This window comes from Odocoileus virginianus, chromosome 6, assembly GCF_023699985.2.
Source record: "Odocoileus virginianus isolate 20LAN1187 ecotype Illinois chromosome 6, Ovbor_1.2, whole genome shotgun sequence".
NCBI lineage: Eukaryota > Metazoa > Chordata > Mammalia > Artiodactyla > Cervidae > Odocoileus > Odocoileus virginianus.
Window position 1 is genome coordinate 14,512,723 of NC_069679.1, and position 24,744 is coordinate 14,537,466.

A 24,744-nucleotide genomic window follows, 5' to 3' on the forward strand; every position below is an offset into this window, starting at 1 on the left:
GCCCAACTAATGCTGCCCAGACTGCGTCGTGGTTACCAGGCAGCCCCCACCGAGGCCCCCACCTGGATTGCCCTTCCCCGCTGCACCCACCGCACCCTCAAAGTGCACCTGCGCCCCATCCCTCTGCCTGCAGCTCTCCTTCCAAGCGGACAGTAATCAGATGGATCAGTCCGCATGCGCTGAAGAGCTGTGACTGGGAAGGAGGGGGAGCATCAAACCAAACCACGCAGTGGTTGCCTGGACACGGAGCCAGTGAAGCTTAAACACGGGAGGAGCATGGCATCGGCTATGTTCTGTGCTCACAGGCTGAGCCCCAACTCCCGTTGCTCCCCTCCTCTGCGGCTGCTCCTCAGGCCCTCGGGAAAGTGGGAGATCTTTCCAGTCACTCTACCCTGCTTGCCTGAACACCAATCTCATCAGATCTGGAGAGAGGTCACCCCTAGAGAACACAAGTGGGGTGCAGGCAGGCACAGCCCCTCCTAGATCACAGCAGCTGTGTTGTCTAGGCCCTGAGGTGGGGCAGTTAGTGCCTGTGGTCAGGGCTAGGAAAACAGGCAAAAGCCTCCAACCCAGGACCATCCGGAGCCAGCCTTCCGCATACAGTGGGTCCTGGGCTGTTCGGCCCCCCCAGTCCTCCTTCTCAGGCTCCTTCCCCAGGCTGGGCTCCAGCCCCATCTCCTGAGCTGCTCCCCACCCTCCTTGAATCTTGCTGCCCTGACTGGCTGTATGATCTCAGAGAAGGCTTTTCCTCTCCCCATGAAGTGAAGGGCTTGGACCCATCACTAGGGCCTGTCTGGCTCTGAGGCTCGGTGACCTCACACACTGCCTGGCCGTCCAAGGAAATCAGTGCCTGAGCCAGAGGCCCCATCTCTAAGCTCCCTGGTTGTACGTCTTGCCGTTTGGCTGGGACGCCTCCTCCCAGCTGCCCCCACCTAGCCCCTACCCTGGGTCCAACTCTGCTCTGGGGTGGCTGACTCTCAGCCCCATCTCATCTCACAGCTGGGTGCAGGACCCAGGCCAGGGAGCAGGAAGGACACTATGCAAGGGACCAGGCTGGTCCTGGGGGCAGGGGCCCCGAGGGCAGAAGTCCAGGAGGGCAGGGAGGGCCTGCCTGAGGTCATGGTGGTCGTGGTCAGTTCCCCCTCCCACCAGCTGTGGAATGTGAGGCCTGGCCTGGGAGATATTTTGGCTGTACTTGGAGCCCTCCCCGCCCCCTGGAATCAGACCCTGCTCACTCCATGCCATAACAATGACGACCACTTCCAATTGTTTCCTAGCTGGAGGGGGGGGAGGGGAGCATGGTTTGGGAAAGGAGGGGGGAGCCTGGGGGAAATGCTTCTAGTGACAACAGTCCTTTCTAAATCCGGCTGGGGACTGGGTGCAGGTGGGGGTGGGGGCGCCCTGCTTCCCCATATATACAGCCCCCGCCTGTCCAGGTCGGCTCCACAGCTCTCTCCTGCGCTCCAGTCTTCTCTCCTTGCTGCTCTCAGGTAGGGGCTGGGAGCTGGCGGCCCTCCTCTGGGATAAGGGGCCCAGGTTTAAGAAGGGGCTCCTCTAGGAACAGCACCCTGCATTCAGGGCTTCATGCACAGTGTCAGGTCCGGTCACTGAAAACACATGGGCAGGGCTAGACGTGTGTGTACACAGGGGAGTGGGGGGCTCATGTGTTACAGCGGGAGGTGTCTGTGTCTGACCGAGCATGTGCGACCAGAGGGGTATGTGTGTGTGTGTGTGTGTGTGTGTGTGTGTGTGTGTGTGTGTGTCTGAATGTTTGGTGAGGGAGGCTATGGGCCTCACTGCCTGAGACACAGAAATATCAACTGGGAGACGAGTTTATGATCAGGCCCGAGGACAAGTAGGAAGCGGCAAGAGGACGGCAGAGAACAATTATTTAAGAAGTTTGTGCATAAAAGCTAGTTCTGTGAGGTTTGCACTGGGTAGCTACCCATATTCACACTCACAGAATGGCTCGTGTGCGCAGCTGGGAGTCGAGCCCGTGGGAGTATGTTTGCCCCCCGCAAAAGTTGCTCCCGGGCACAGGAATATGGTGTCCTGTGTTCGTACCCTTGACAAGGTCTCTGTGCTGGGCACAGACTGAATGTACAGCTTGCCACATGTCTGTTGTGGAGCGCATTCAGCTGTGCCATGGGTGTGTCTATGAGAACATGCCCACGGGGGCTCCTCTTTGACAACGTCCACCACAACTGACCATAGAATGGGGACAGGATGGATGAGAACTGGCTCCGGAGTCATGAGACTTGGGTTCCAAGTCCTGGCTCCACCACTTACTGTGATGTGTTTTTGGACAAGCAAGCTCATGAACCTAGATTTCCTCCTCTGTAGAATGGGGTGAGGACTAAGGAAGAGGACGGGGCATAAAAATGCTCTGTAGGCTGGGAAGCCCCAACCGTGTGACCACTGGTTGTATGTCAGGTGGCTCAAAAAGGCAAGCTTCACTAGATGGGGGGGCCAGGGCAGGGCCATTGGCCAGGAGTGTGGAGTGAGGGGCTCACGGAGGTGACATCAAGAACCCGGGTGGGAAAAGTGAGGGAGAGAGCAGGACCAGAGAGGCCCACCACCACCACCCACCCCTGTTCAGGCCTTGGGGTGGAGGGGTGCTGAAGGGTGGGGCCAGGGTGAGGCAGGGACACAGCCCTGACCAACCTTCCTTCTCTCCAGGCCCCTGCCACCTTGAGCCCCTTTCCTCTCGAAGGCACGTTCGAGAAGCCAAGGTAAGGAGAGCCGAAGAACGGGTGGAGGGATCTGGGAAGGCACACAACTCTAGTTTCTGCCTCGCCTTAGGGGGCATGGCCAGGAGTTCTTACCTGTGACTAGTGAAGGAGTCAGGTGGTGAAGAGGTTCAGAGATGTGTGTAGTGTGCATAGTTAGCTTCCTGCTCCCAGAAGACCAGGGCACTCTGCCCTCCACTAGGAGGGCCCCAGGCTGGACCACGTTAGCCTCCGCCTCTGCCCTGATAGATTTGCGAGGGCTAGGAGATGAGCTGAAGGAATGAGGGACTCTCGGTGACCCCTCCTGACCCATGAGCACTGTGCTAGGCTCTGGGGCTCCTGCTGCAGGGGAGAAGAGTGGAGGGAAGCGCAGTCAGCTCCTTCTCCCTCCCTTTGCAGCCGCAGCCATGGTGGACGCGGAGATGGCCGCGTTTGGGGAGGCCGCCCCCTATCTGCGCAAGTCAGAGAAGGAGCGGCTGGAAGCCCAGACCAGGCCTTTCGACCTCAAGAAGGACGTCTTTGTGCCTGATGACAAAGAGGAGTTCGTCAAGGCCACGATTTTGTCTCGAGAGGGTGGCAAAGTCACCGCCGAGACGGAGCATGGCAAGGTGGGTGGCGGGGCCAGCGTGAGAGGCCACCCTGGATGCCCCTCACGCCTGGGGTGCCTGGAGGCGGGTGCCACCAGGATGCACCCCACAGAGTTCTGGTTCTCCCTTCCTCTGGGTAGGGACCTACTCTCTCCAAATAGCCCTTCTCATCCCCAACATCCCGTCTATCTTTTCTGAGACTCTGGATTCTTTTCTCATGAACATGTTTCTCCTATAACCTGCCTAACTCCCATCCCTGTCCGTGGGCTGTTGCAGACAGTGACTGTGAAGGAGGACCAGGTGTTGCAGCAAAACCCACCCAAGTTCGACAAGATCGAGGACATGGCCATGCTGACCTTCCTGCACGAGCCTGCAGTGCTCTACAACCTCAAGGAGCGCTACGCCTCCTGGATGATCTATGTGAGTGCAGCGCCGGACAGCCCTCTGAATCTAGTGGCTTCCTGCTCCGTGTATGTCCACCTCCTGGAGCCCAGCGTGTCTGTCCTTTGTGCCCAGGCAGTACTTCACTCTGTCCTAATCCTTACATCTTTGTGTGTGCTAAGCTGCTTCAGTCATGTCCGACTCTTTGTGAGCCTACGGGCTGTCGCCCACCAAGGTCCTCTGTCCATGGGATTTCCCAGGCAAGAATACTGAAGTGGGTTGCCATTTCCTTCTCCAGGGGATCTTTCCAACCCAGGGATCAAATTCGTGTCTCCTGCTTGGCAGGTGGATTCTTTACCACTAGCGCCACCTGGGAAGCCCACCTACACCCTCAGGTCATTCTAATGACCCGAGGGCTGGGATTGCTCAGATGGACTGTGTTCATACAATTTCCTTTCTCTCCCTCTCCTAAGACCTTTCTCTAACTCCGAAAACTGCCACCCCTCCCACTTCATCACTTCATCAACTCACTTCTTTTCCTCCCCTAGACCTACTCGGGCCTCTTCTGCGTCACCATCAACCCCTACAAGTGGCTGCCGGTGTACAATGCCGAGGTGGTGGCTGCCTACCGGGGCAAGAAGAGGAGTGAGGCGCCGCCCCACATCTTCTCCATCTCCGACAACGCCTACCAGTACATGCTGACAGGTGACAGGCCCCAAGCGAAGGGTTTCTTGAGGGCCCCTCCTCCCGAGGGGTTCAGGCCTCTGGGAGAGAGGCAGGGAGCTGGGGCAGGGTGGGGAGATGACAAAGCATCCTGTGCAACTCCTGACTTGTCCTCCCCATCTTCTCCCCACAGACAGAGAAAACCAGTCCATCCTGATCACGTGAGTGTGGCTCCTTCCTCTTCCCTTCCACAATCTCCTTGAGCCCAGCCCCCATCAGGACCCAAGCCCCCATGCACAGACTCCCAGTTCTCTTTCCCTCCACCTTCTGATGCCAGCTCTGATGTCTTCTCTGGCCTTGACTCTGGCCTTCTCCTTGCTCCTCCCCTTTCTTTCTCCTCCCCACTCCTCTCTTATTTTTCCTCTCCCATCTCCTTCACTCATGCCCCTCTGATTCATCACTCATCTATCCATAAGCCTGGGAACACCATGTCTTCTTCCCCTCTTCATTTTCCTTCATTTTTCCCTTCAGAAACCCTCCCCATTCTCCCAGCGCCACCCATTCTTTTCCAAAATGGCCTGGGCCCATCTCCTCTGATTGGCCTTGCCCAGCCAAGACCATATTGAGCTGTGCTTAGTCGCTCAGTTATGCACGACTCTGCAACCCCAAGGACTGTAGCCCACCAGGCTCCTCTGTCCATGGGGATTCTCCAGGCAAGAATACTGGAGTGGGTTGCCATACCCTCCTCTAGGGGATCTTCCTAACCCAAGGATCGAACCCAGGTCTCCGGACTGCCCAAACCCACTTCTTGTAGCACATCCTTCCTAGTTGCTACCCTTGACCCTGTGTATGTCAGAGCACAGATGTGTGGCTGGGATGCGTATTATCTGGTGGCTTCCTGCTGCAGGGCTCCCCCTGCCAAATAAAGTGAGGCAATCTCTCCTGACTCGAGGCTTGTGGTCTCAAGCAATGTTTGTTCACTGCCTAATAAGCCCAACTGTCCCAACAGCGGAGAATCCGGGGCAGGGAAGACGGTCAACACCAAGAGAGTCATCCAATACTTTGCGGTCATTGCCGCCATTGGCGACCGCAGCAAAAAGGAGCAGACCACAGGCAAGGTAAGCCTACTGTCCTCCAAGGGCCTGTACCGCAGAAACGGAGGAGGAGGAGGCCTCTCACCTGCCATCCTTCTTGACCTCCGCAGGGCACCCTGGAGGACCAGATCATCCAGGCCAACCCCGCCCTGGAGGCCTTTGGCAACGCCAAGACCGTCAGGAATGACAACTCCTCCCGTTTCGTGAGTGGGCCCTGCCTTTGGACTTGGGATTTGGGCTGGTCAAGGGATATGTCAAACAGGAGCCCTCCCCCAACTCATCACCACTTTTCTCCATGTCTCCAGGGGAAATTCATTCGAATCCATTTTGGGGCGACCGGCAAGTTGGCGTCTGCAGACATCGAGACCTGTGAGTGTCACAGATCCGCTAGGGCTCATCCTGACCCTGCCCTCACTCTAACTGTCTCCGACTCAGTCTCTGTCACTGGCTGGCTCTGCCCCTCCGGCTCTCTTCCTCTCTCCCCGTCTCTGTGTCTCTAGGTCTATATATTCCTCTTCCTCTGAGACTTCCTCTGGTCTTTCTCCATCCCTGTCTCTGCATGTCTGTGTGTCTTTCCCTGGGACCTTCCGCTGCTCCTGGGACTTCGTCTCCATCTCCATCTCTGTGTGTGATCTCTGTGCATCTGTGGGCGCATCTCTCTCCCTCTCTTGCCTCTCCCTTTCCCTCTGTCCTGTTCTCTACATTTATCATTCCTTTTTCTCTATTTCCTTGTACTTAAATCCTAACGTTTTCTTCTTCTCTTTCTTCTCCCCTCCTATTCACAGACCTTCTGGAAAAATCCAGAGTTATTTTCCAGCTGAAAGCAGAGAGAGATTATCACATTTTCTACCAAATCCTGTCCAACAAAAAGCCTGAGCTGCTGGGTGAGTCACAGCTACCAACTGAGACCAACTATCTCCATGGCAACCTGGTCCCCTCCACTTGCAGCTGCTTGTTGACAGGCCCTGGGTTTATTGCATGGCTGGATTCAGTTCTGTGGGATGCAGGACCCCATTAAGCCCTATCATGTGCTCTTTCGCAGGTCATGTGTCATGGCAGATAGCCCCAGGGAGGGCCAGGGGTTTGAGCCCCCATTCTAACGTCTCTCCCCCCACCCCCCAGACATGCTGCTGATCACCAACAACCCCTATGACTATGCATTCATCTCCCAAGGAGAGACCACTGTGGCCTCAATTGATGATGCTGAGGAGCTCATGGCCACTGATGTAAGTGTGTGAGGACCCAGCTGGGAGGCAAGGGGACTGGTGGTGAGGGGCAAATGGGTTCGGTTCACTGGCCCAGAAATAGAGCTAAGACCCTGGCTGTCTGTTGTTCCTTCCTGAGGGCCAGAATGTGCCCTGTGTCCTGAGTGTGCTGGGATACAGGTGAGATGAGACAGGGTGGGCCAGTGACTGGTATTTTCAATCAAAGCAGAGAGGGTTGAAAGCCATGGACAGAGAAACAGACAAGCCAAAAAACAAAGCACTACTAAGGGAAAGGGGCGGGTGGTCATGCAGCTGCCGTGGGGCTAGAGCAGGCTGTTAGGTGAAGAACAGGTACTGATACATATGGGAGATCCAGGCATGGATGTAAGGGAAGGGCCTAGAAGAGGGACAGAAGTAGGAAACGTTAGTGGGTCACCCAGAGCAGCTCCAGAGAACAGCCTAACTGTTGATACCCCTGGCCAAGGCAGTCCACACCCACCTGGCTCTTATACTTCCCAGCTTAGTTGTGGGGTTCCCCACTGGGGATGGGAGTCTCAGCACCCACAGAGATTCAGGAGATAAGATCTCGCTCAACTGCAGAGGGGTCTCATTTGCCTTCCATATTCCCTTTTCTGGGGTCCACCACCACGGGTCCTGCCTACAGAATGCCTTTGATGTGCTGGGCTTCACTACAGAGGAGAAGAACTCCATGTACAAGCTGACGGGCGCCATCATGCACTTTGGAAACATGAAGTTCAAACAGAAGCAGCGAGAGGAGCAGGCCGAGCCTGATGGCACCGAAGGTGGGAGTCAGGGGTTCAGGGAACAGCTATGGAGCCATGAAGCCTTCGTCTGCAGAGGAGGTGTCCCTCTTCCAACTCTGCCATCTGCCCTTCCCTTCCAGAGGCTGATAAGTCTGCCTACCTCATGGGGCTGAACTCAGCTGACCTGCTTAAGGGGCTGTGCCATCCTCGGGTGAAGGTGGGCAACGAGTACGTCACCAAGGGGCAGAATGTCCAGCAGGTGGGTCATCTTCAGGTGTTAAATGGCAGAGGTGCTGGCCCGGTGCAGCCGTGGGAGCTTTGTAATCAACTCTTCCCACCACTCTCTCATGTGGGTTTCTCCCCTACCTTCCAGGTGGCGTATGCCACTGGGGCGCTGGCCAAGGCCGTATATGAGAGGATGTTCAACTGGATGGTGACGCGCATCAACGCCACCCTGGAGACCAAGCAGCCACGCCAGTACTTCATAGGTGTCCTGGACATCGCCGGCTTCGAGATCTTTGACGTGAGTGGGGAGCCCAGGGTCTGGGAGAACGGGAACTCACTGGTTCACAGAGGCAGCCACCGCTGGCCAAGCCCTGGGGAATGCCGTGGGCTCCCCAGGGGTGGAGATGGCCACGTGTCTTCAGGGGGCGCTCCCTCCCTGCCCTGACCAGAGAAAGGCCAGCCACACCCATTGCCAGCCCTGGGCCGACCCCTCAGGCCACAGACCCCTGCCCGCCTGACCCACTCCTCCCCGTCCCCGCCCTGCAGTTCAACAGCTTCGAGCAGCTGTGCATCAACTTCACCAATGAGAAGCTGCAGCAATTCTTCAACCACCACATGTTCGTGCTGGAGCAGGAGGAGTACAAGAAGGAGGGCATCGAGTGGGAGTTCATCGACTTCGGCATGGACCTGCAGGCCTGCATCGACCTCATCGAGAAGGTGCTGCCTCGGCCTCTCTGCCTGAACTCTCCATTCACGCCCCACACACATGAATGCCCCAGAAGAATGGCCACCCCACCCTTCTGGGCATCATGATCTAGCTAACAGAAGAATCCCAAGCCCTAGTTTCCAGAGCCTTGTGCTATCCCCGCCACCCAGGACAGGGAGGTCCTGGAGAGCTGAGTTCCACAGCTTGAGAGTGGACACACAGAGGATGGGCACTTCAGGGATGGCCTCCCACATCTGTGTGTTTACTGACTCTGGTTTACCTATCAAGGAGCAGGAAGTCTGAGGGTGGCGTGGGGAAACATAAGACAGCACTTCTTTTCAACCCCAACATCTCAGGGATCTGGGCGATGGAGTAGGGTGTAAAGCACCTATAGCATCCACGTTCCCAGACTTTCACAAAGGTCCCTTTGAAACCAAAGTACCACCTTGGGGAGGTTTGAACAGGTGCCAGTCAATACATAACTGCTGAGAGCTGAAGTACCAGCTCATAGGCAAATGGGCATCTCCATCGACACTAGAGTAGGCAGGATCCATCTCCATTTGCTTGAAGCAGGCTCAGTGATGCTCTTCCCTCCCCCCTCAGCCCATGGGCATCATGTCCATCCTGGAGGAGGAGTGCATGTTCCCCAAGGCCACCGACATGACCTTCAAGGCCAAGCTGTACGACAACCACCTGGGCAAGTCCAACAACTTCCAGAAGCCGCGCAACATCAAGGGGAAGCCGGAAGCCCACTTCTCCCTGATCCACTACGCTGGCACGGTGGACTACAACATCATAGGCTGGCTGCAGAAAAACAAAGACCCGCTCAACGAGACAGTGGTGGACTTGTACAAGAAGTCTTCCCTCAAGATGCTCAGCAACCTCTTTGCCAACTATGCTGGGTTTGACACACGTAAGTGGAGACTGGGACCCCAGGACCGAGAGCACGTTTCTACTGTGGTTCTGAGGCAGGTCAAGTGCTAGCCCCCCACCACTTCCGTGTCGGGCTAGGCCCCGGGGCTTACAGATGCAGTGAGGGAATTGGGCAGAGAAGTTGGAGCACCCACAGTAAAGACCATGGCCTGCAACCAAATGTGGAGAGAGGTTGGGATTCCTCACCCGCCGCCCTGACTCCGCACATGCCCATTCATCTCCTTTACTTGACTCTCTCTTCCACAGCTATTGAGAAGGGCAAAGGCAAGGCCAAGAAAGGCTCATCCTTTCAGACCGTGTCAGCTCTGCACAGGGTGAGTGTGTGGTCAGCGCCACCCCAGCCCTGCTTGTCCCCTGCCTGGCTCAGCCCTGACTCCTCCCACTCAGTCTCCTCAGTCCCTTCCTGACCCTCTGCACCCTGTCTTCTCTCCCCTGTATCTGCTGGCCTCAGCTCTTACTCCTTTCTCATCTCCCCTGGTTTCTTTATCCCTTCTGCCTCCCACCATCTCCTCCTCCGTGTCGTCCCCTAGCCCTCCTTCACTCTCCAGCTCCTTGCATTCTCTCTTTCCTTTCCTCCCCCTCTGCTCCCTTTCTTACTTCTCTTTCACTTTCTTAACTTCTCCCTCTTGGGTTTTGGGCCACAGGAGAATCTGAACAAGCTGATGACCAACTTGCGCTCCACACACCCCCACTTCGTACGGTGCATCATCCCCAATGAGACAAAGTCTCCAGGTAAGCCCAAGAAGCCAGGCCCAGCCCACTGCTGAGATGTACTGCCCCAGGGGCAGGGTCTTTTAGATCACCTCTTGAGCTCCCACCATGGAGATTTCTAGATCACATTCTTCCCCTCCTATTCCCCGGAAAGGCTCACACACAGCCTCCCACCCTGGCCCCAGCGCTGCCCTCCATTTAGAATGTGTAGCTCAGGGTAATGTGTAACTACTTTGATGGACACTCCCTCCTAAGTGCCTTACAGCCCCTGATGAGACATGTAAGGATTGTTTCTCCCTTTCTGAATCATGAGGAGATGGAGGAGTTCAGGTGTCTGGGTTCTGGTGCCTGGCTCTGCTCTCATCAGTTCAATGACCTTGGTCAAGTCCCTTAACCTGTTAGGGCTTAGAAAATGGTCTATATTGGCTGTGGCTACCACCTATGAAAATAGGCATAAACCCTATAAAATAAGGACTATGAAAGCCTTTTGGTTACTCTCAAAATTTATGGCAAGAAAAAAAAAATACTGACTTGCTAAGGTTACAGGCCAGTCCATGACAGAGCCAAGATCAGAAGCCAGAACCCTCGGCTCTTAGCCGCATGCTCTCCCCACACACTCCTCTCCCTTCCCTCCTGCCACAGGGGTGATAGACAACCCCCTGGTCATGCACCAGCTGCGCTGCAACGGTGTGCTGGAGGGCATCCGCATCTGCAGGAAGGGCTTCCCCAACCGCATCCTCTACGGGGACTTCCGGCAGAGGTGGGTACCAGGCGCTGCAGGGCTCAGGGAACAGGGGGAGCCTGGGCAGCCTTAGCAGGACGCGGAAACTGCGAGTGGCCTTGGATTCTGTGGGCAGAGCCAATCACTGCAGAACACAAGTGACACGGAGCACCTCCCTCCCAGGTATCGAATCCTGAACCCAGCGGCCATCCCCGAAGGCCAGTTCATTGACAGCAGGAAAGGGGCAGAGAAGCTGCTGGGCTCCCTGGACATTGACCACAACCAGTACAAGTTTGGCCACACCAAGGTAAAGAAAAGGAGGGAACGAACTGACTACAGGGAGACCTCTCTTGTCCTTTTGCTCTATGACTCCTTTCCTTTTACCAACCATCATTTTACCAATACTCACAAGCATTACTGAACCACATGCTAGCCCTCCCCACGGACCAGACAGCCCTGCTCCCCCATTCTAGCTCCAGTTGCCACTGACCTCCTTCCTCCAGTTCTTTTCTGCCTTGGCACCCTCCCTAAGATAAGCCCCACTTCATCCCCATCCTGCCTGTCCCAGTCCTGTCCACACACTACTTCCCTGCAGGTGTTCTTCAAGGCGGGCCTGCTGGGGCTGCTGGAGGAGATGCGAGATGAAAGGCTGAGCCGCATCATCACCCGCATCCAGGCTCAGTCCCGAGGTGTGCTCTCCAGAATGGAGTTCAAGAAGCTGCTGGAACGCAGGTGAGAGATGTTAAAGGGAGGGTCTCAGGCCTCGAAGGCCCGGGTTGGCTCAGAGCAGTGGATGGAGAAAGAGCGCCCCAGACCTTCAAGTGACAAAGGGCCACAACACAGCTACCAACACGGGCGGTGGGCGTGGCAGGGGTGGGGGTGCCTCACTGTCACAGGATGGATGGAGGAGCCAGGGCCTCTGGGCAGGAAGGAGGGAAGAGGCTGTCTCACCGACCTTCTCGCTGGGCCCCTGCAGAGACTCCCTGCTGATTATCCAGTGGAATATTCGGGCCTTCATGGGGGTCAAGAACTGGCCGTGGATGAGGCTCTTCTTCAAGATCAAACCACTGCTGAAGAGTGCAGAGACAGAGAAGGAAATAGCCACCATGAAGGAGGAGTTTGGGCGCCTCAAAGAGGCGCTGGAGAAGTCAGAGGCTCGGCGCAAGGAGCTGGAGGAGAAGATGGTGTCCCTACTGCAGGAGAAGAATGACCTGCAGCTCCAAGTGCAGGCGGTGAGACCCCCAGGCCTCTGCCCACATCTCCCACACACCCTACACTTCCCTACCTGGGGGCTCACCATCCTGTGCCCTCATAAGCAGAGAATTCTGGAATCAACACTTCCAAAGGCCTCCAAAGAGGTCTCTAGAGAAAGAAAGGGAAGAGGAGAAAGGATTAACTTAAAAACACAGGTTTTCCATCAGGATTTAACCTGGACCCATAGCTTGATAATTCTGTGACTTTGGGCAAATGATGTGTTATCTCTGGGTCTCCATGTCCTCATCTCTAGACAGGGAATAAAGTTGCCCATCTCACCAGGCTGTAAATATGCGAAGTGCTGGCATCAACAAATGCAGTTCCCTCCCCTTTGATGGAGGAGACCAGAGGAAGAGGGCTAGATAAAGAGACTTCTGGTTCCCTTCCTCTCTGCTCTCATTCCCCAGTGCTCCTATCACATTGCCCTAAAACTCTTCCTCTCCCCATCCTTCTGAGGTTCTTCTCAGCTGGGGAGATCCTGGGGTTGCCCTCTTACAGTGAAAGTGGAGCCTGTCCCTCCATGCTTTTGCCATCTACCCCATCCACCGAATAGCTTCCCCTCTGCACCTTGCCCTCAGGAACAAGACAACCTGGCTGATGCAGAAGAACGCTGTGACCAGCTGATCAAGAACAAGATCCAGCTGGAGGCAAAGGTGAAGGAGATGACCGAGAGGTTGGAGGACGAGGAGGAGATGAACGCTGAGCTCACTGCCAAGAAGCGCAAGCTGGAAGATGAGTGCTCTGAGCTGAAGAGGGACATTGATGACCTGGAGCTGACACTGGCCAAGGTGGAGAAGGAGAAGCACGCGACAGAGAACAAGGTGAGGGCGCTCCCTTTGACTCCAGACCGAGTCTCAGGATTCCCAGACCTGAGTGTGGTCCTGGCCCCTGGCCTTGGAGGTCTCCATGGATGTCTCCAGGTTGGTGATGTTTAGCCCTAAAGAGGATGGGGCTCTTGGTCAACAGGTGAAGAACCTGACAGAGGAGATGGCTGGGCTGGATGAGATCATTGCTAAGCTGACCAAGGAGAAGAAAGCTCTGCAAGAGGCCCACCAGCAAGCCCTGGATGACCTTCAGGCTGAGGAGGACAAAGTCAACACCCTGACCAAGGCCAAGGTCAAGCTGGAACAGCATGTGGACGATGTAAGTAGACTGTTACAAGGGCCTAGATATACCAGGTCCATCAGTGTCTGTGTGTGCATGTGTGTGTGTGTTTGCGGGTGTGGGGTTAGAGAGTGCTCCTTCTCCTGATATCTTTCTAGAAGGGAGCTGGGAACAGACAAGGGGAGGGGTGATCAGTTCTGAGCTATGTATCTCATCTTGCTGATGTGATCAACAATAGAGATGGGCTTCCTTCCTTCACTTTAAGTTCAAGCCTATATGTCTGTCTTCAGCCACAGAATTTAGAGGGTTATCTCATAAAAACATAATAAATTTCCCTGGGAATTTTCCCTTGGAATCTTCACAAAGATCCTCCTTGAGGATCTTTGGACTTCTAATATCTTAGCCAGGATCTTGCCCTCAGTGATCACTGTTCCCATAGGTAGTCCTTCGTGTATATGTCTCCTGAATCATTCTTTATTGCTCTGTGTTATGATTATTGAAGTATTGGTCCCAGCCACAGACTGGAAGCTACCTTTAGGTGGAACTTGGTTTTATTCAATTTTGTGTCTACAGTGCCTAGGATGGGGCCTGGAACCCAGTAGGTGCTTATAGGATGCAGATTAAATGAAAGTAGCTTTGGGATTTTAACCTACAGTCATTCATTCAGTCATTTATCATAATTACTGAGCATTCCTTCACGCTAGGTTCTCTCACAGCCCCCTAGCAATATTTGCCCCATTCTGGGGTAGTTTTCCCAAGTCTTGACACCTCTGAGGATCCCTCAACCCCAAAATGAATGAGTTCCCAAACTATCAAGTCAGGATACTTGGCCTAACAGGTCACACTGGTCCTTCTCTTCATCAGCTGGAGGGATCCCTGGAGCAGGAGAAAAAGGTGAGAATGGACCTGGAGAGAGCCAAGCGGAAGCTGGAGGGTGACCTGAAGCTGACCCAGGAGAGCATCATGGACCTGGAGAACGACAAGCAGCAGCTGGATGAGCGGCTCAAAAAGTAGCGTGTTCCCTGCCCCATCGCCCATCCTCCTCCCACACCCAGCAGCCTGTTCCACCCATGGCAATACTAGCTGACCCAACGGATCCATCCTCAGAGGGAACAGCTTCATGCAGCCTCCATAAGGGGGTGCAAAACTCTGGGCAGAGCCTCCAGGAAGAAAGCTTTCCTCCCCCAGACATGCACATCAGGGCCCAGCAGGCCTCCCTGGCAAAAGTCTAACCCAGATCCCTCCAGCCCTTTCTTCCTGCTGGGCACTCGCCCCCTTTGTACACAAGTCTCTTTGGAGACCAGTTGCTTAACACAGAGGAAAGTTCCACACAAAAGCCTCTCAGGAAAGTCCTTTCAGGTCCTTCACAGAGAGCCCAGAGGACCACAGAGAAATGCGGTCAGCCACCACATGTGAGCAGTGCAGGGTCTGGCTGCTTATTTGTTTAATGATCTTATGGTTCCAATTCTTATTGCAAGACCTTTCAAAATGTGTAGATTCACATTTCACACTTGGCAAAGAGTGAGTCTGTGGGACATATTCAGACAATCAAAGATCTTCTGTTGCTTTAGGGTCAGGACTCTGAAAGCCTCTGAGACTCATCCTGATCGACAGCCTCCCCAGAAAGTCTTCACACTTCCCCAGGCACAGTACTTATTGAATGAATGAATATATGATCCCAATGATCCTCAAATGACCTTTTAAGAATGGTACTTTAACCTCACTTACCAAAGAGGAAAGCAAGGCTCAGAAAGGTTACCAAATTGCCCAAAGTAACAGAGACAGAATTAAAGACCATCAGACCTAAAAGGTGCCTTTGAGTTGATCTAGTCTAGTGCCCTCATTTTACAGACCAAAGAAGGGATCATCTTGGAGCCCAGGTCTTGTCACTCCACCTCTCCACCTACAGTGCTCTTCCTGTTGTAATTCCTATTGAACTTCAATCCTCCAGCAGATGTTACACTTTCAAGGACCCTACAACAGCCCTGGAAGCTGTTTTTTTTTTTCCCATGAAATCCCGCTCCTCATTTGTTTCATTATCATCTCCAGTCACTGGCAGCCCCTCCTTGAGCCTGATCAGCCTTCCTTGCTTCACGGTCCCTTCTTCCTCACAGGAAGGACTTTGAACTGAACGCCCTCAATGCAAGGATTGAAGACGAGCAGGCCCTGGGCAGTCAGCTGCAGAAGAAGCTCAAAGAGCTTCAGGTAAGGCCCCTGGGCTGGTCCTCAGGCTCCCAACCCTCCTCCAGGCCGTTCTCGCCCAGCATCACAGGCACTGGCTCCGTGTCTGTGAAGGGAGATGCTAGCTATCACAAATCGCCCGTGGAGCACTTCCAGGAGGGCCAACTAATCCAAGGATGACATAGGAAAAGATCTGGAAACACTCACCGGTCTGAGGACAGAAATCCCAGCTTCCTTAGGTCAGCTGTTGTTTAGCTGGTGACCATGGGGAGCGCACTGCCAATCTCTGGATCTATATGTCCTCCTCTGTTCCCCATGGCTTTTCAGGACCCTTCAGCTCAGCTGGGCTGTGACTTCAGTTCTTACCTCTAGAGTGGACACCGTGTTGGGTCTTAGTTGTTCAGTCAGACGAACCTGACTCTCTCATTCCAACTTCAATTATTTTTGCCACAAAACTGCCTAAACTGTCCCTGGAACACTGGTCCCTTTGTCCTTCTTCAAGAGCAACCTTCAACCACTTTCCTTCCCATAAAGAGAATGTAGCATGTTTTGGCCCAAAGGCAGGCTAACTCAACTATCCAAACCATCTCACCAAGGTGATCCTTTTATTTCTACTTGTCCCCTGGTGGGACTAAGCTGACAAGCCAGGAGCCTTCTAGAGCCCTGGGAGGGGGCTCCGATGGAGGGGCCCAGGCACTGGGTCTGAGCCCCCTCCGTGTCCTGCCCAGGCACGCATCGAGGAGCTGGAGGAGGAGCTGGAGGCCGAGCGCACCGCCCGGGCCAAGGTGGAGAAGCTGCGCTCAGACCTGTCCCGGGAGCTGGAGGAGATCAGCGAGCGGCTGGAGGAGGCCGGCGGGGCCACGTCCGTGCAGATCGAGATGAACAAGAAGCGCGAGGCTGAGTTCCAGAAGATGAGGCGGGACCTGGAGGAGGCCACGCTGCAGCACGAGGCCACGGCGGCCGCCCTGCGCAAGAAGCACGCCGACAGCGTGGCCGAGCTGGGCGAGCAGATCGACAACCTGCAGCGCGTGAAGCAGAAGCTGGAGAAGGAGAAGAGTGAGTTCAAGCTGGAGCTGGACGATGTCACGTCCAACATGGAGCAGATCATCAAGGCCAAGGTGGGCCCGGCTCTCCTCTCCTCTCCTCTCCTCCAATTCCCTCCACGTGCCTCTGCTTTCTGTCCACATCTCCTCTCTTTGTCTTGTTCAGTTTCATGCTTCCCTCTTCTACCCTTTCCTTGGACCCTTCCTCTATGCCTTCCTCTTTCCCTGCTCCTTTAATTGCACCACTTGCACCCCATCAGCCCGCTGCATACACCGTATAACTCTCCTTCCCATCTCAGGCTAACCTGGAGAAGATGTGCCGGACCCTAGAGGACCAGATGAATGAGCACCGAAGCAAGGCTGAGGAGACCCAGCGTTCTGTCAACGACCTCACAAGCCAACGGGCCAAGCTGCAGACCGAGAATGGTGAGCCCTACTCTTGTCTTCTGAGTTCCTGAGCCAATCCAGGCTTGGGTATGCACACATCTCTCCAGAGAATGGGACCTGAGGGTTAGGGGAAGGGTGGGGGAGACAGGAGTGACTGGCCCTCAAGAGTTGAGTGTGCTTTGGTGCCTCTCCAGGTGAGCTGTCCCGGCAGCTGGATGAGAAGGAGGCGCTGATCTCCCAGCTGACCCGAGGCAAGCTCACCTACACCCAGCAGCTAGAGGACCTCAAGCGGCAGCTGGAAGAGGAGGTTAAGGTGAGGCCAAGAGTCAGGCCACTTGTCCAGCATACTGGCTGGCCTTGCATCCACATCACTTCTTTCCCAAGAATGAGGCTTGCTGTCTACCCAGTATTTTCCCATTTTCCAAAAAGAAAATGCCCAGAGCCTACCGTGTGTGTGTATGTGTGTGTACATTCAGTCCAGTCCAATCTTTGCAAAACCATGGACTGAAGCCCGCCAGGCTCCTCTGTCCATTGGATTTTTCAGGCAAGAATACTGGAGTGGGTTGCCATTCCCTCCTCTCGGGGATCTTCCAGACCCAGTAATCGAATTTGTGTCTCCAGCATTAGCAGGCAGATTCTTTACCACTGAGCCCCCTGAGAATCCCAGGCCCTACCATATGCCTCCTATTCTACCTCCCACTCAGAGGCCCTCTGCCTTTCTGCAGCCACCTCGGGAGGGCATGGAGTAAGAGGTGGGGGTGGGGGTGGGGGAAATGAGATGAAGAGAGGAAATAAACTAGAGAGCCATGATGGCCTTGGCTGGACATAGGTATGGGACGCAGGAACTGTACAAGTGGTCCTGGGATTTTCAGGGCAATCTGAAAACTGGAGAAAGAAACTCAACTGGATTCTATTTCGAGCACTTTGCAGGGCTCATTAAAAAGGGGAAAGAATATGAATTTTTAAAAAGGTCAGGGCTCAAATCCTAATCTGCCTCTTAAGAGCTTGGTGATCTTGGGGAAATTGCCTAATATCTCTGAGCCTCCATCTCCTCCGCTGTAAAATGGGGGTGAGGATGGTAAAGCCTGCTGCGTGAGGAGCATGAGAGGGGTGGGCACAATGCACTTTGTAAACAGTGCGGCACTGTATGGACTTTGTTAACAGTACTTGGTAAACTGTTCCAGGTCCACTAGGGATTTAGAAACAGGTGAGACTGTGGGAGGATGCTGAAATTAGAGTGGGGAGACAAGCAGTGCATCACAGGGCAAGCTGAGCCCCTCTCGGTGCCACCCCTCGCAGGCAAAGAACGCCCTGGCCCACGCACTACAGTCGGCCCGGCACGACTGTGACCTGCTGCGGGAGCAGTACGAGGAAGAGACAGAAGCCAAGGCCGAGCTGCAGCGCGTCCTGTCCAAGGCCAACTCAGAGGTGGCCCAGTGGAGGACCAAGTATGAGACGGACGCCATCCAGAGGACCGAGGAGCTGGAGGAGGCCAAGTGAGTCCCGGGCAGCCTGCCTCTGGCAGGGGCCCCTGTGTCAGCAGGCCGCAGCCCAGCCCACCGCTCACCCGGGCCGGCTGCGGGGGTGGATGTTAAGCTAGGTTTTGACAATGCAGAGGACCCTGCCCCGGCCCCACCTCCTTCTCCTCTCAGGAAAGCTTTTTGCTCGCGTTATGTTTCTCATCCGAATATAAGACGAACAAAAGGTTTGTCTGAGGGCAGAGTGCTCCCACCTGGGGCAGGGTGCCACGGCAGGTGAGAAGCGGGGTGCTGGGACTGCACGTGTCCTCCAAGTCTGCAAGCCTAGAGGCTGGCCCAGGGTGGGAGGGATGCCTCGCAGAAGGCTCCCTGGGTGCTGTGGGTCTTCGCACCCTGTCCCCCAAACTCTCCAACTGTCTTGCTTTCTGCCCCTGGGCCTGTCCTCAGGCTTCTCCAGCAACGCCTCTGAGTTTTCAAAGACTGTTTTCCACAAGACTCACCATGTCTCCCCTTGTCCAAATCCACACCCTCCATCTTTCCCGCCCACTCCCACCACTACTGCCCCGCCCTCACCAACACGGGCAGGAAGAAGCTGGCCCAGCGGCTGCAGGACGCCGAGGAGGCCGTGGAGGCCGTCAACGCCAAGTGCTCCTCGCTGGAGAAGACCAAGCACCGCCTGCAGAACGAGATCGAGGACCTGATGGTGGACGTGGAGCGCTCCAACGCGGCCGCCGCCGCCCTGGACAAGAAGCAGAGGAACTTCGACAAGGTGGGCCCGGGCTGGGGGCCGCAGCCAGGGGGCAGAGCAGGTGGACAGGCGGGAGTCGGGAACATCCTCCCAGGAGGCTGAGGCCAGGGGAGGCTGGGCCCAGGAGGGGGACCTGGGTCCCGGAGGTGGGGCTGCGGCTGCCCCTGGAGCCGCGTCCGGCCGTCGGGTCCCCGCAGATCCTGGCCGAGTGGAAGCAGAAGTACGAGGAGTCGCAGTCGGAGCTGGAGTCCTCGCAGAAGGAGGCGCGCTCCCTCAGCACCGAGCTCTTCAAGCTCAAGAACGCCTACGAGGAGTCGCTGGAGCATCTGGAGACCTTCAAGCGCGAGAACAAGAATCTGCAGGGTGCGGGCGCGGGCCGGGCGTGGCGGGGCCGGGCGGGCCGCACGTGGTGCTCCTCGAGGCCTTCCCCCGGCGCAGCAGGCAGCGCCCGGCTGAGCTGCCCGCCCCTCCCACAGAGGAGATCTCCGACCTGACGGAGCAGCTGGGCTCCAGTGGCAAGACCATCCACGAGCTGGAGAAGGTCCGCAAGCAGCTGGAGGCTGAGAAGCTGGAGCTGCAGTCGGCCCTGGAGGAGGCGGAGGTGCGCACACAGGAGTGGAGGAGGTGCAGAGGGTGGGAGAAGAAACTGAGGGCTAGGCTATGGTCCCTGTTCTCATCTCCTCTTTCCTTTGCTCACGGGTCCATCCTCAGAGCCTAGAACAGTGCCTGACACTTAGTAGGCACTCAACAAATATCGGGGAATGAAGGAAAGAACCGGTCACTCACTTGCCTTCACACAGACATTTTACCTATTACATCTTAGACAAGATTTCCTGTTTCATTCCCCCTCTTTTCACCTCTGCCTCCCTCTTTGAGCTTTTACATTCTGTGCCTGATTGCCTCTGTTTCCTTGGCAACACCACTCTCTTCATTTTCCTCTTTGTCTTTATAGCTCACTCTCCTCTATAAGAGCCTGAATCACCTTCTCTTAGGCCTTTTTTTTCCTTTCAAATTCTTTTCTTCTTCCTCCTCCTGCTTCTTTGACTGAACCACTTATACCACTCTTGAGCTGACTTTGTATCCACGATTCGTGGACAGCCCCCTGGCCCCATCCTGTGCCCTGAATGCCTCAGACCTTCTCTTCCCAACCCCCTCCAGGCCTCCCTGGAACATGAGGAGGGCAAAATCCTCCGGGCCCAGCTGGAGTTCAACCAGATCAAGGCAGAGATGGAGCGGAAGCTGGCAGAGAAGGACGAGGAGATGGAGCAGGCCAAGCGCAACCACCTGCGGGTGGTGGACTCACTGCAGACCTCCCTGGACGCAGAGACGCGCAGCCGCAACGAGGCCCTGCGGGTGAAGAAAAAGATGGAGGGCGACCTCAACGAGATGGAGATCCAGCTCAGCCATGCCAACCGCTTGGCTGCCGAGGCCCAGAAGCAAGTCAAGAGCCTCCAGAGCTTGCTGAAGGTACACAGTGATTTTGGAAGCAGGAAGTCGCCTCATCCAGAGAGGGGCAGTGGCATCCCATCATCACAGCACCAGCTCACTCCTGCCCCTGAGCCATCACTGACCCCTCCCACAGGCCCTGCCCGAGTCACCGCCACAGGCTCCCTGCAGCATCCAGTTCAGCTAACAGCCTTCTGATGGGTTGAGCCCAGCTCCCTCCTTCATGCATCTCTCTTGATGCACAGGACACCCAGATCCAGCTGGACGACGCAGTCCGTGCCAACGACGACCTGAAGGAGAACATAGCCATCGTGGAGCGGCGTAACAACCTGCTACAGGCCGAGCTGGAGGAGCTGCGGGCCGTGGTGGAGCAGACGGAGCGGTCCCGCAAGCTGGCGGAGCAGGAGCTGATCGAGACCAGCGAGCGGGTGCAGCTGCTGCATTCCCAGGTGAGCAGTGCCCTTGGGCGGTCCCAGAGGGGAGCAGAGGCAGGACTCTGCAGGTGAGTTTCAGCAGACGTGCATGGATGCTCAGTGCTGCTTTTTCCTGCTCTGCCCACCCCAACTCTCAGAACACCAGCCTCATCAACCAGAAGAAGAAGATGGAGGCAGACCTGTCCCAGCTTCAGACGGAAGTGGAGGAGGCGGTGCAGGAGTGCAGGAACGCCGAGGAGAAGGCCAAGAAGGCCATCACGGATGTGAGTCCCCTTGCCAGGTCTGCCTGCTCCACGCCAGGGTTTTCTTGGACTGGAAGACTTAGACCGAGTATCACTTCTCTCCCGTGCGCAGGCCGCCATGATGGCAGAGGAGCTGAAGAAGGAGCAGGACACCAGCGCGCACCTGGAGCGCATGAAGAAGAACATGGAGCAGACCATCAAGGACCTGCAGCACCGGCTGGATGAGGCGGAGCAGATCGCGCTCAAGGGCGGCAAGAAGCAGCTGCAGAAGCTGGAGGCTCGGGTGCGGGAGCTGGAGAACGAGCTGGAGGCCGAGCAGAAGCGCAATGCGGAGTCGGTCAAGGGCATGAGGAAGAGCGAGCGGCGCATCAAGGAGCTCACCTACCAGGTGTGGACCCAGCAGCTGCTCCCGGACAGGGCCCTCTGCATCATGGCCTGAAGCCAGGGTGACAACCACCCCAGAGGGATGAAGTGTTCTTTCTTAGCCTCTTAGAGGGCAAAGAGCCGGAGTACAGTCTATGGCTACCCAGTTTCTACTCTGCCAGGCCCTGTTCTACCCTAAGTGCCGCTGGCTCAGGGGACAGTCTCTGAGCCTTCTGGCCTTCAAGCTCCCCATCAACATTCACCATCAACCTGTCCCTTCAGGACACACCCGGAGCTCCAGCAGAGCTCACCCAGCACAGATGACCAGAAAGCAAATATGTAGCCAAATCTTAGCCTGGCATCATCACCACCAAAATACACCAAAGCCATTGGAATGAATCTCAGAACTTTTCAGTTACTCACGGAAGCATAGACTTTAGCTTTCACAGTGTTTTCCAGAATCAGACTATCAATTAGATTTTGTTTCCATTCCAGTCCAGAAAGTCACCATCCTTCTATGCATACTTGTCCTTAACCTAGATCAAGTCTATGTCATTTCCCAGCAGTCCAGGAAATCCCATCAGGCCTGCAGTCCCAGAGTTCCTGCCAGCACATGCTGGGTTTATCCTCCGTGGGGCCCCAGGACCCCCCCAGGGCCCACTTCCAGAACAAGGCCCATGCACAATTTTGTGTGCAATTTCAGGAGGCCCATCCGCTCCCTAGACTCTTTGTTGGCACATACTATTAAAAGTATGCATATGTTTTTTGATGAGAAATTGTAAGGAGAACTCAAGTGTTTGGTGAGGATCAGAAACTTGAATTGGGTCAGGATACTACCTTCAGGGTAAAGCCGATGAGTGCGGGAGGGTCCATACTGCTTCCTATGACCATGCCATACTCACTGCTGCCCACCTCCTTCCCCACGACCCCCAGACAGAGGAAGACAGGAAGAACCTGCTGCGGTTGCAGGACCTGGTGGACAAGCTGCAGCTGAAAGTCAAGGCCTACAAGCGCCAGGCTGAGGAGGCGGTAAGTGACCCTGCTGGGGCCCAGGCCTGGAGGAGGGAACCAGGCAGTCTCATAACCCCTGGCTCCTCACCTCATCCTCCCATTCCCCTGAACCCCCACAGGAGGAACAGGCCAACACCAACCTGTCCAAGTTCCGCAAGGTGCAGCACGAGCTGGATGAGGCTGAGGAACGGGCGGACATCGCTGAGTCCCAGGTCAACAAGCTGCGGGCCAAGAGCCGTGACATCGGCGCCAAGGTGGGTTCTCCCCACGGTAGCAACCCCCCAACCCCTCAGACAGAGCCCCTCACACCAGGACTCCTCCCCTTCACTTACTCCTGCAGCCAAACCCCACAGCCCCAGAGGCGAGGTAACTCAGTCCTCCATGATTTCTAAGGTTCTTCCCACTCTCACTTTCAATGGTTGTGTGATTCCCAGCCCTATGGTGGTCAGCAGAAGCCCTAACTGACACAGAGTCAGTGTGCCCCAACTTCCCCCAGCTGCTATTTCCGCTTCTCTTCCACCTGGTTTAGACCTTCAGTCTTGTAACTCCCACCTATGATGTACGACCCAGAGGACCTTGTCCTTGTCGAGGGAGCGTCCCTCCGTCTGACCCCAGGGCCCTTCCCTCCAGAGCCTCCCCCTCCACTCTGACCCCTAGGGCCCATCTCCCACCACCTCGGGGCCTCCCTCAGGCCTTGCAGTGGTACTCCCCAGCTCGGTGCCCACCTCTGCTTTGCTGCCTATGCCCAGCCCTGCCCAGCACCCACCTCTCCGGAGCTAGTGTGGACTGTGTTTCCTTCCCAAAGGGCTTGAATGAAGAGTAGCCGCGCCACATCTTCTTGGTCTGCCCCATCCTGAGGGTGCAACGAAGCTCCCAGTCCTGGAGCCTGGAGAGCTGCCCCTTTGGAAGAAGCAGAATAAAGCAATTTTCCTTGAAGTGAGATCCTGCCTCTAGACTCTTCTTCACAGCCTGCTAGCCACAGGAACATGAGGACATGACCACGGGATGGGGTGGGGGGCGGGGGCTCCAGGGGAGGAGGCCAGACCCAGGAGGCCTCCCTAGGGAGCCTAGGAGGCTCCAAACATCCTTGGTGCAGCACTGCCATGTTCTCCCATTACCTCCTTCTCAGCAGATGACACCTCTCCTGTCAGCCCTCTCCCTGGCCCAGAGACCCTGGGGGTTAAAGGAGATTTAGAGATGCCCCTAAAGCTCTCCTAGAGTACGTGAGCCCATCTGTGTTGACCTACGCCCCTGATGTGATCCACACTGCCCCCCACTGCTGACAATACCTGGGCTGGGCCACGGGGAGGAAGTTTAGTGTGTGAGGGTGCCCTCCAAGGCATGACCCACTTAAAGTAATGACCCCCCAGTCCCTATGTGAGGTAAGTGTCTGGGAGGGCACAGGACTAGCATCCATAGCTCCTTCCCCTTCCAGACACAGCCTCTACTGTCTCTGACTACCTCCTCACCCTGACCTGGAGAACTGCACTGCAGCCCACCTCCCCATCACCTGGGACCTGGCCTGTGGTCCAAGACACTCTATTCCTCTCCCTCATTACTTCCTACCATAGCTTTTGGCCTTGCTGGAAGATGGAGGTTCTTTGGCCCATTTAGAGCAGGTCATCTGGAGGGGAGGCAGGCAAACGAGGGGCTGGGGAGAGTCATAGTGAGCAGGACCCTGGGGAAGGAAGGGGCTGGGGAGGATCACCAGAGGGCTGAAAAGTGAAGGAAGGAGTAAGCTCCCTCTCAACTAAACAAGCCCAGTCCTCCACCTCCCCCAGACTCACTGCCACACCTGGGCTGCTTAGGGAAGGCCTGGACCACAGAGCATGGGGACTGAGGAGGCCCTGGCCTGAATCCTTCCCAATGTACTACCCATGGCCACTCCCAGCCCCTCTGGTCTCTGAGCTCCCAATGCAGCATCTAGAGTAAGTGCCCGATCCAGGGAGGAGAGGAAGAAGAAAGAAGGGGAACGGGGAAGGAAAAAGGAAAGACCTAAGGAGGTGGGCAGTGGAGAGAGAGGGAGAAGTTTCAGGAACCCGGAGGATGGTGACCAAGGAAACCAACAGAGAGAAAATATAGAGGAAGTGAGGTGAAAGACCCACAGGCTGTCCCATCTTTCTCTTCACATCCTCCTCCACTCTCCCTGCCTAGCACCAGTCTTCCTAGGAAAGATCTGGAGAACAAGGAGATAAGTGGAGGAAAGAGAGGGACACGTGTGAAAAGGGAGATGTGGGGGATACTCAGAGAATCCAAGCTTCCAGAGAAGAAAACAGAGGCAGAGAGAACAGCCAGCAACCACGCAGCAGACAGGCCACCGAAGGAGGGTGCTGA

General features: G+C 55.8%; 1 protein-coding gene across 1 annotated transcript; it reads left to right on the forward strand.

Annotated features, from left to right (window-relative positions):
* The first annotated feature begins 1,384 nt into the window (after positions 1-1,384).
* On the forward strand, positions 1,385-23,350 carry LOC110148056 (myosin-7). The gene is made up of 40 exons (XM_070468844.1): positions 1,385-1,490; positions 2,680-2,732; positions 3,129-3,337; positions 3,593-3,736; positions 4,246-4,402; positions 4,554-4,581; positions 5,370-5,478; positions 5,565-5,657; positions 5,760-5,823; positions 6,240-6,338; positions 6,577-6,680; positions 7,324-7,462; positions 7,564-7,682; positions 7,797-7,946; positions 8,195-8,365; positions 8,958-9,267; positions 9,534-9,601; positions 9,932-10,019; positions 10,641-10,758; positions 10,903-11,026; positions 11,315-11,451; positions 11,696-11,951; positions 12,552-12,794; positions 12,940-13,116; positions 13,942-14,087; positions 15,192-15,282; positions 15,987-16,376; positions 16,601-16,727; positions 16,883-17,001; positions 17,988-18,184; positions 18,752-18,935; positions 19,112-19,277; positions 19,391-19,515; positions 20,073-20,381; positions 20,606-20,809; positions 20,932-21,057; positions 21,149-21,424; positions 22,333-22,428; positions 22,530-22,664; positions 23,216-23,350. Exons 3-40 carry the CDS (start codon positions 3,137-3,139, stop codon positions 23,231-23,233), a joined length of 5,808 nt encoding a protein of 1,935 aa, XP_070324945.1. The 5' UTR covers positions 1,385-1,490; positions 2,680-2,732; positions 3,129-3,136; the 3' UTR covers positions 23,234-23,350.
* The last annotated feature ends 1,394 nt before the right edge of the window (positions 23,351-24,744 follow it).

What these genes read in the sequence shown, in the direction of transcription:
- LOC110148056 (XM_070468844.1), top strand. Translation starts at nt 3,137, where the DNA reads ATGGTGGACGCGGAGATGGCCGCGTTTGGGGAGGCCGCCCCCTATCTG. An exon ending in CGAGAACAAGAATCTGCAGG is followed by an intron (nt 19,278 to 19,390) that starts GTGCGGGCGCGG and finishes CCCCTCCCACAG; the next exon opens with AGGAGATCTCCGACCTGACG. An exon ending in GCCTCCAGAGCTTGCTGAAG is followed by an intron (nt 20,382 to 20,605) that starts GTACACAGTGAT and finishes CTTGATGCACAG; the next exon opens with GACACCCAGATCCAGCTGGA.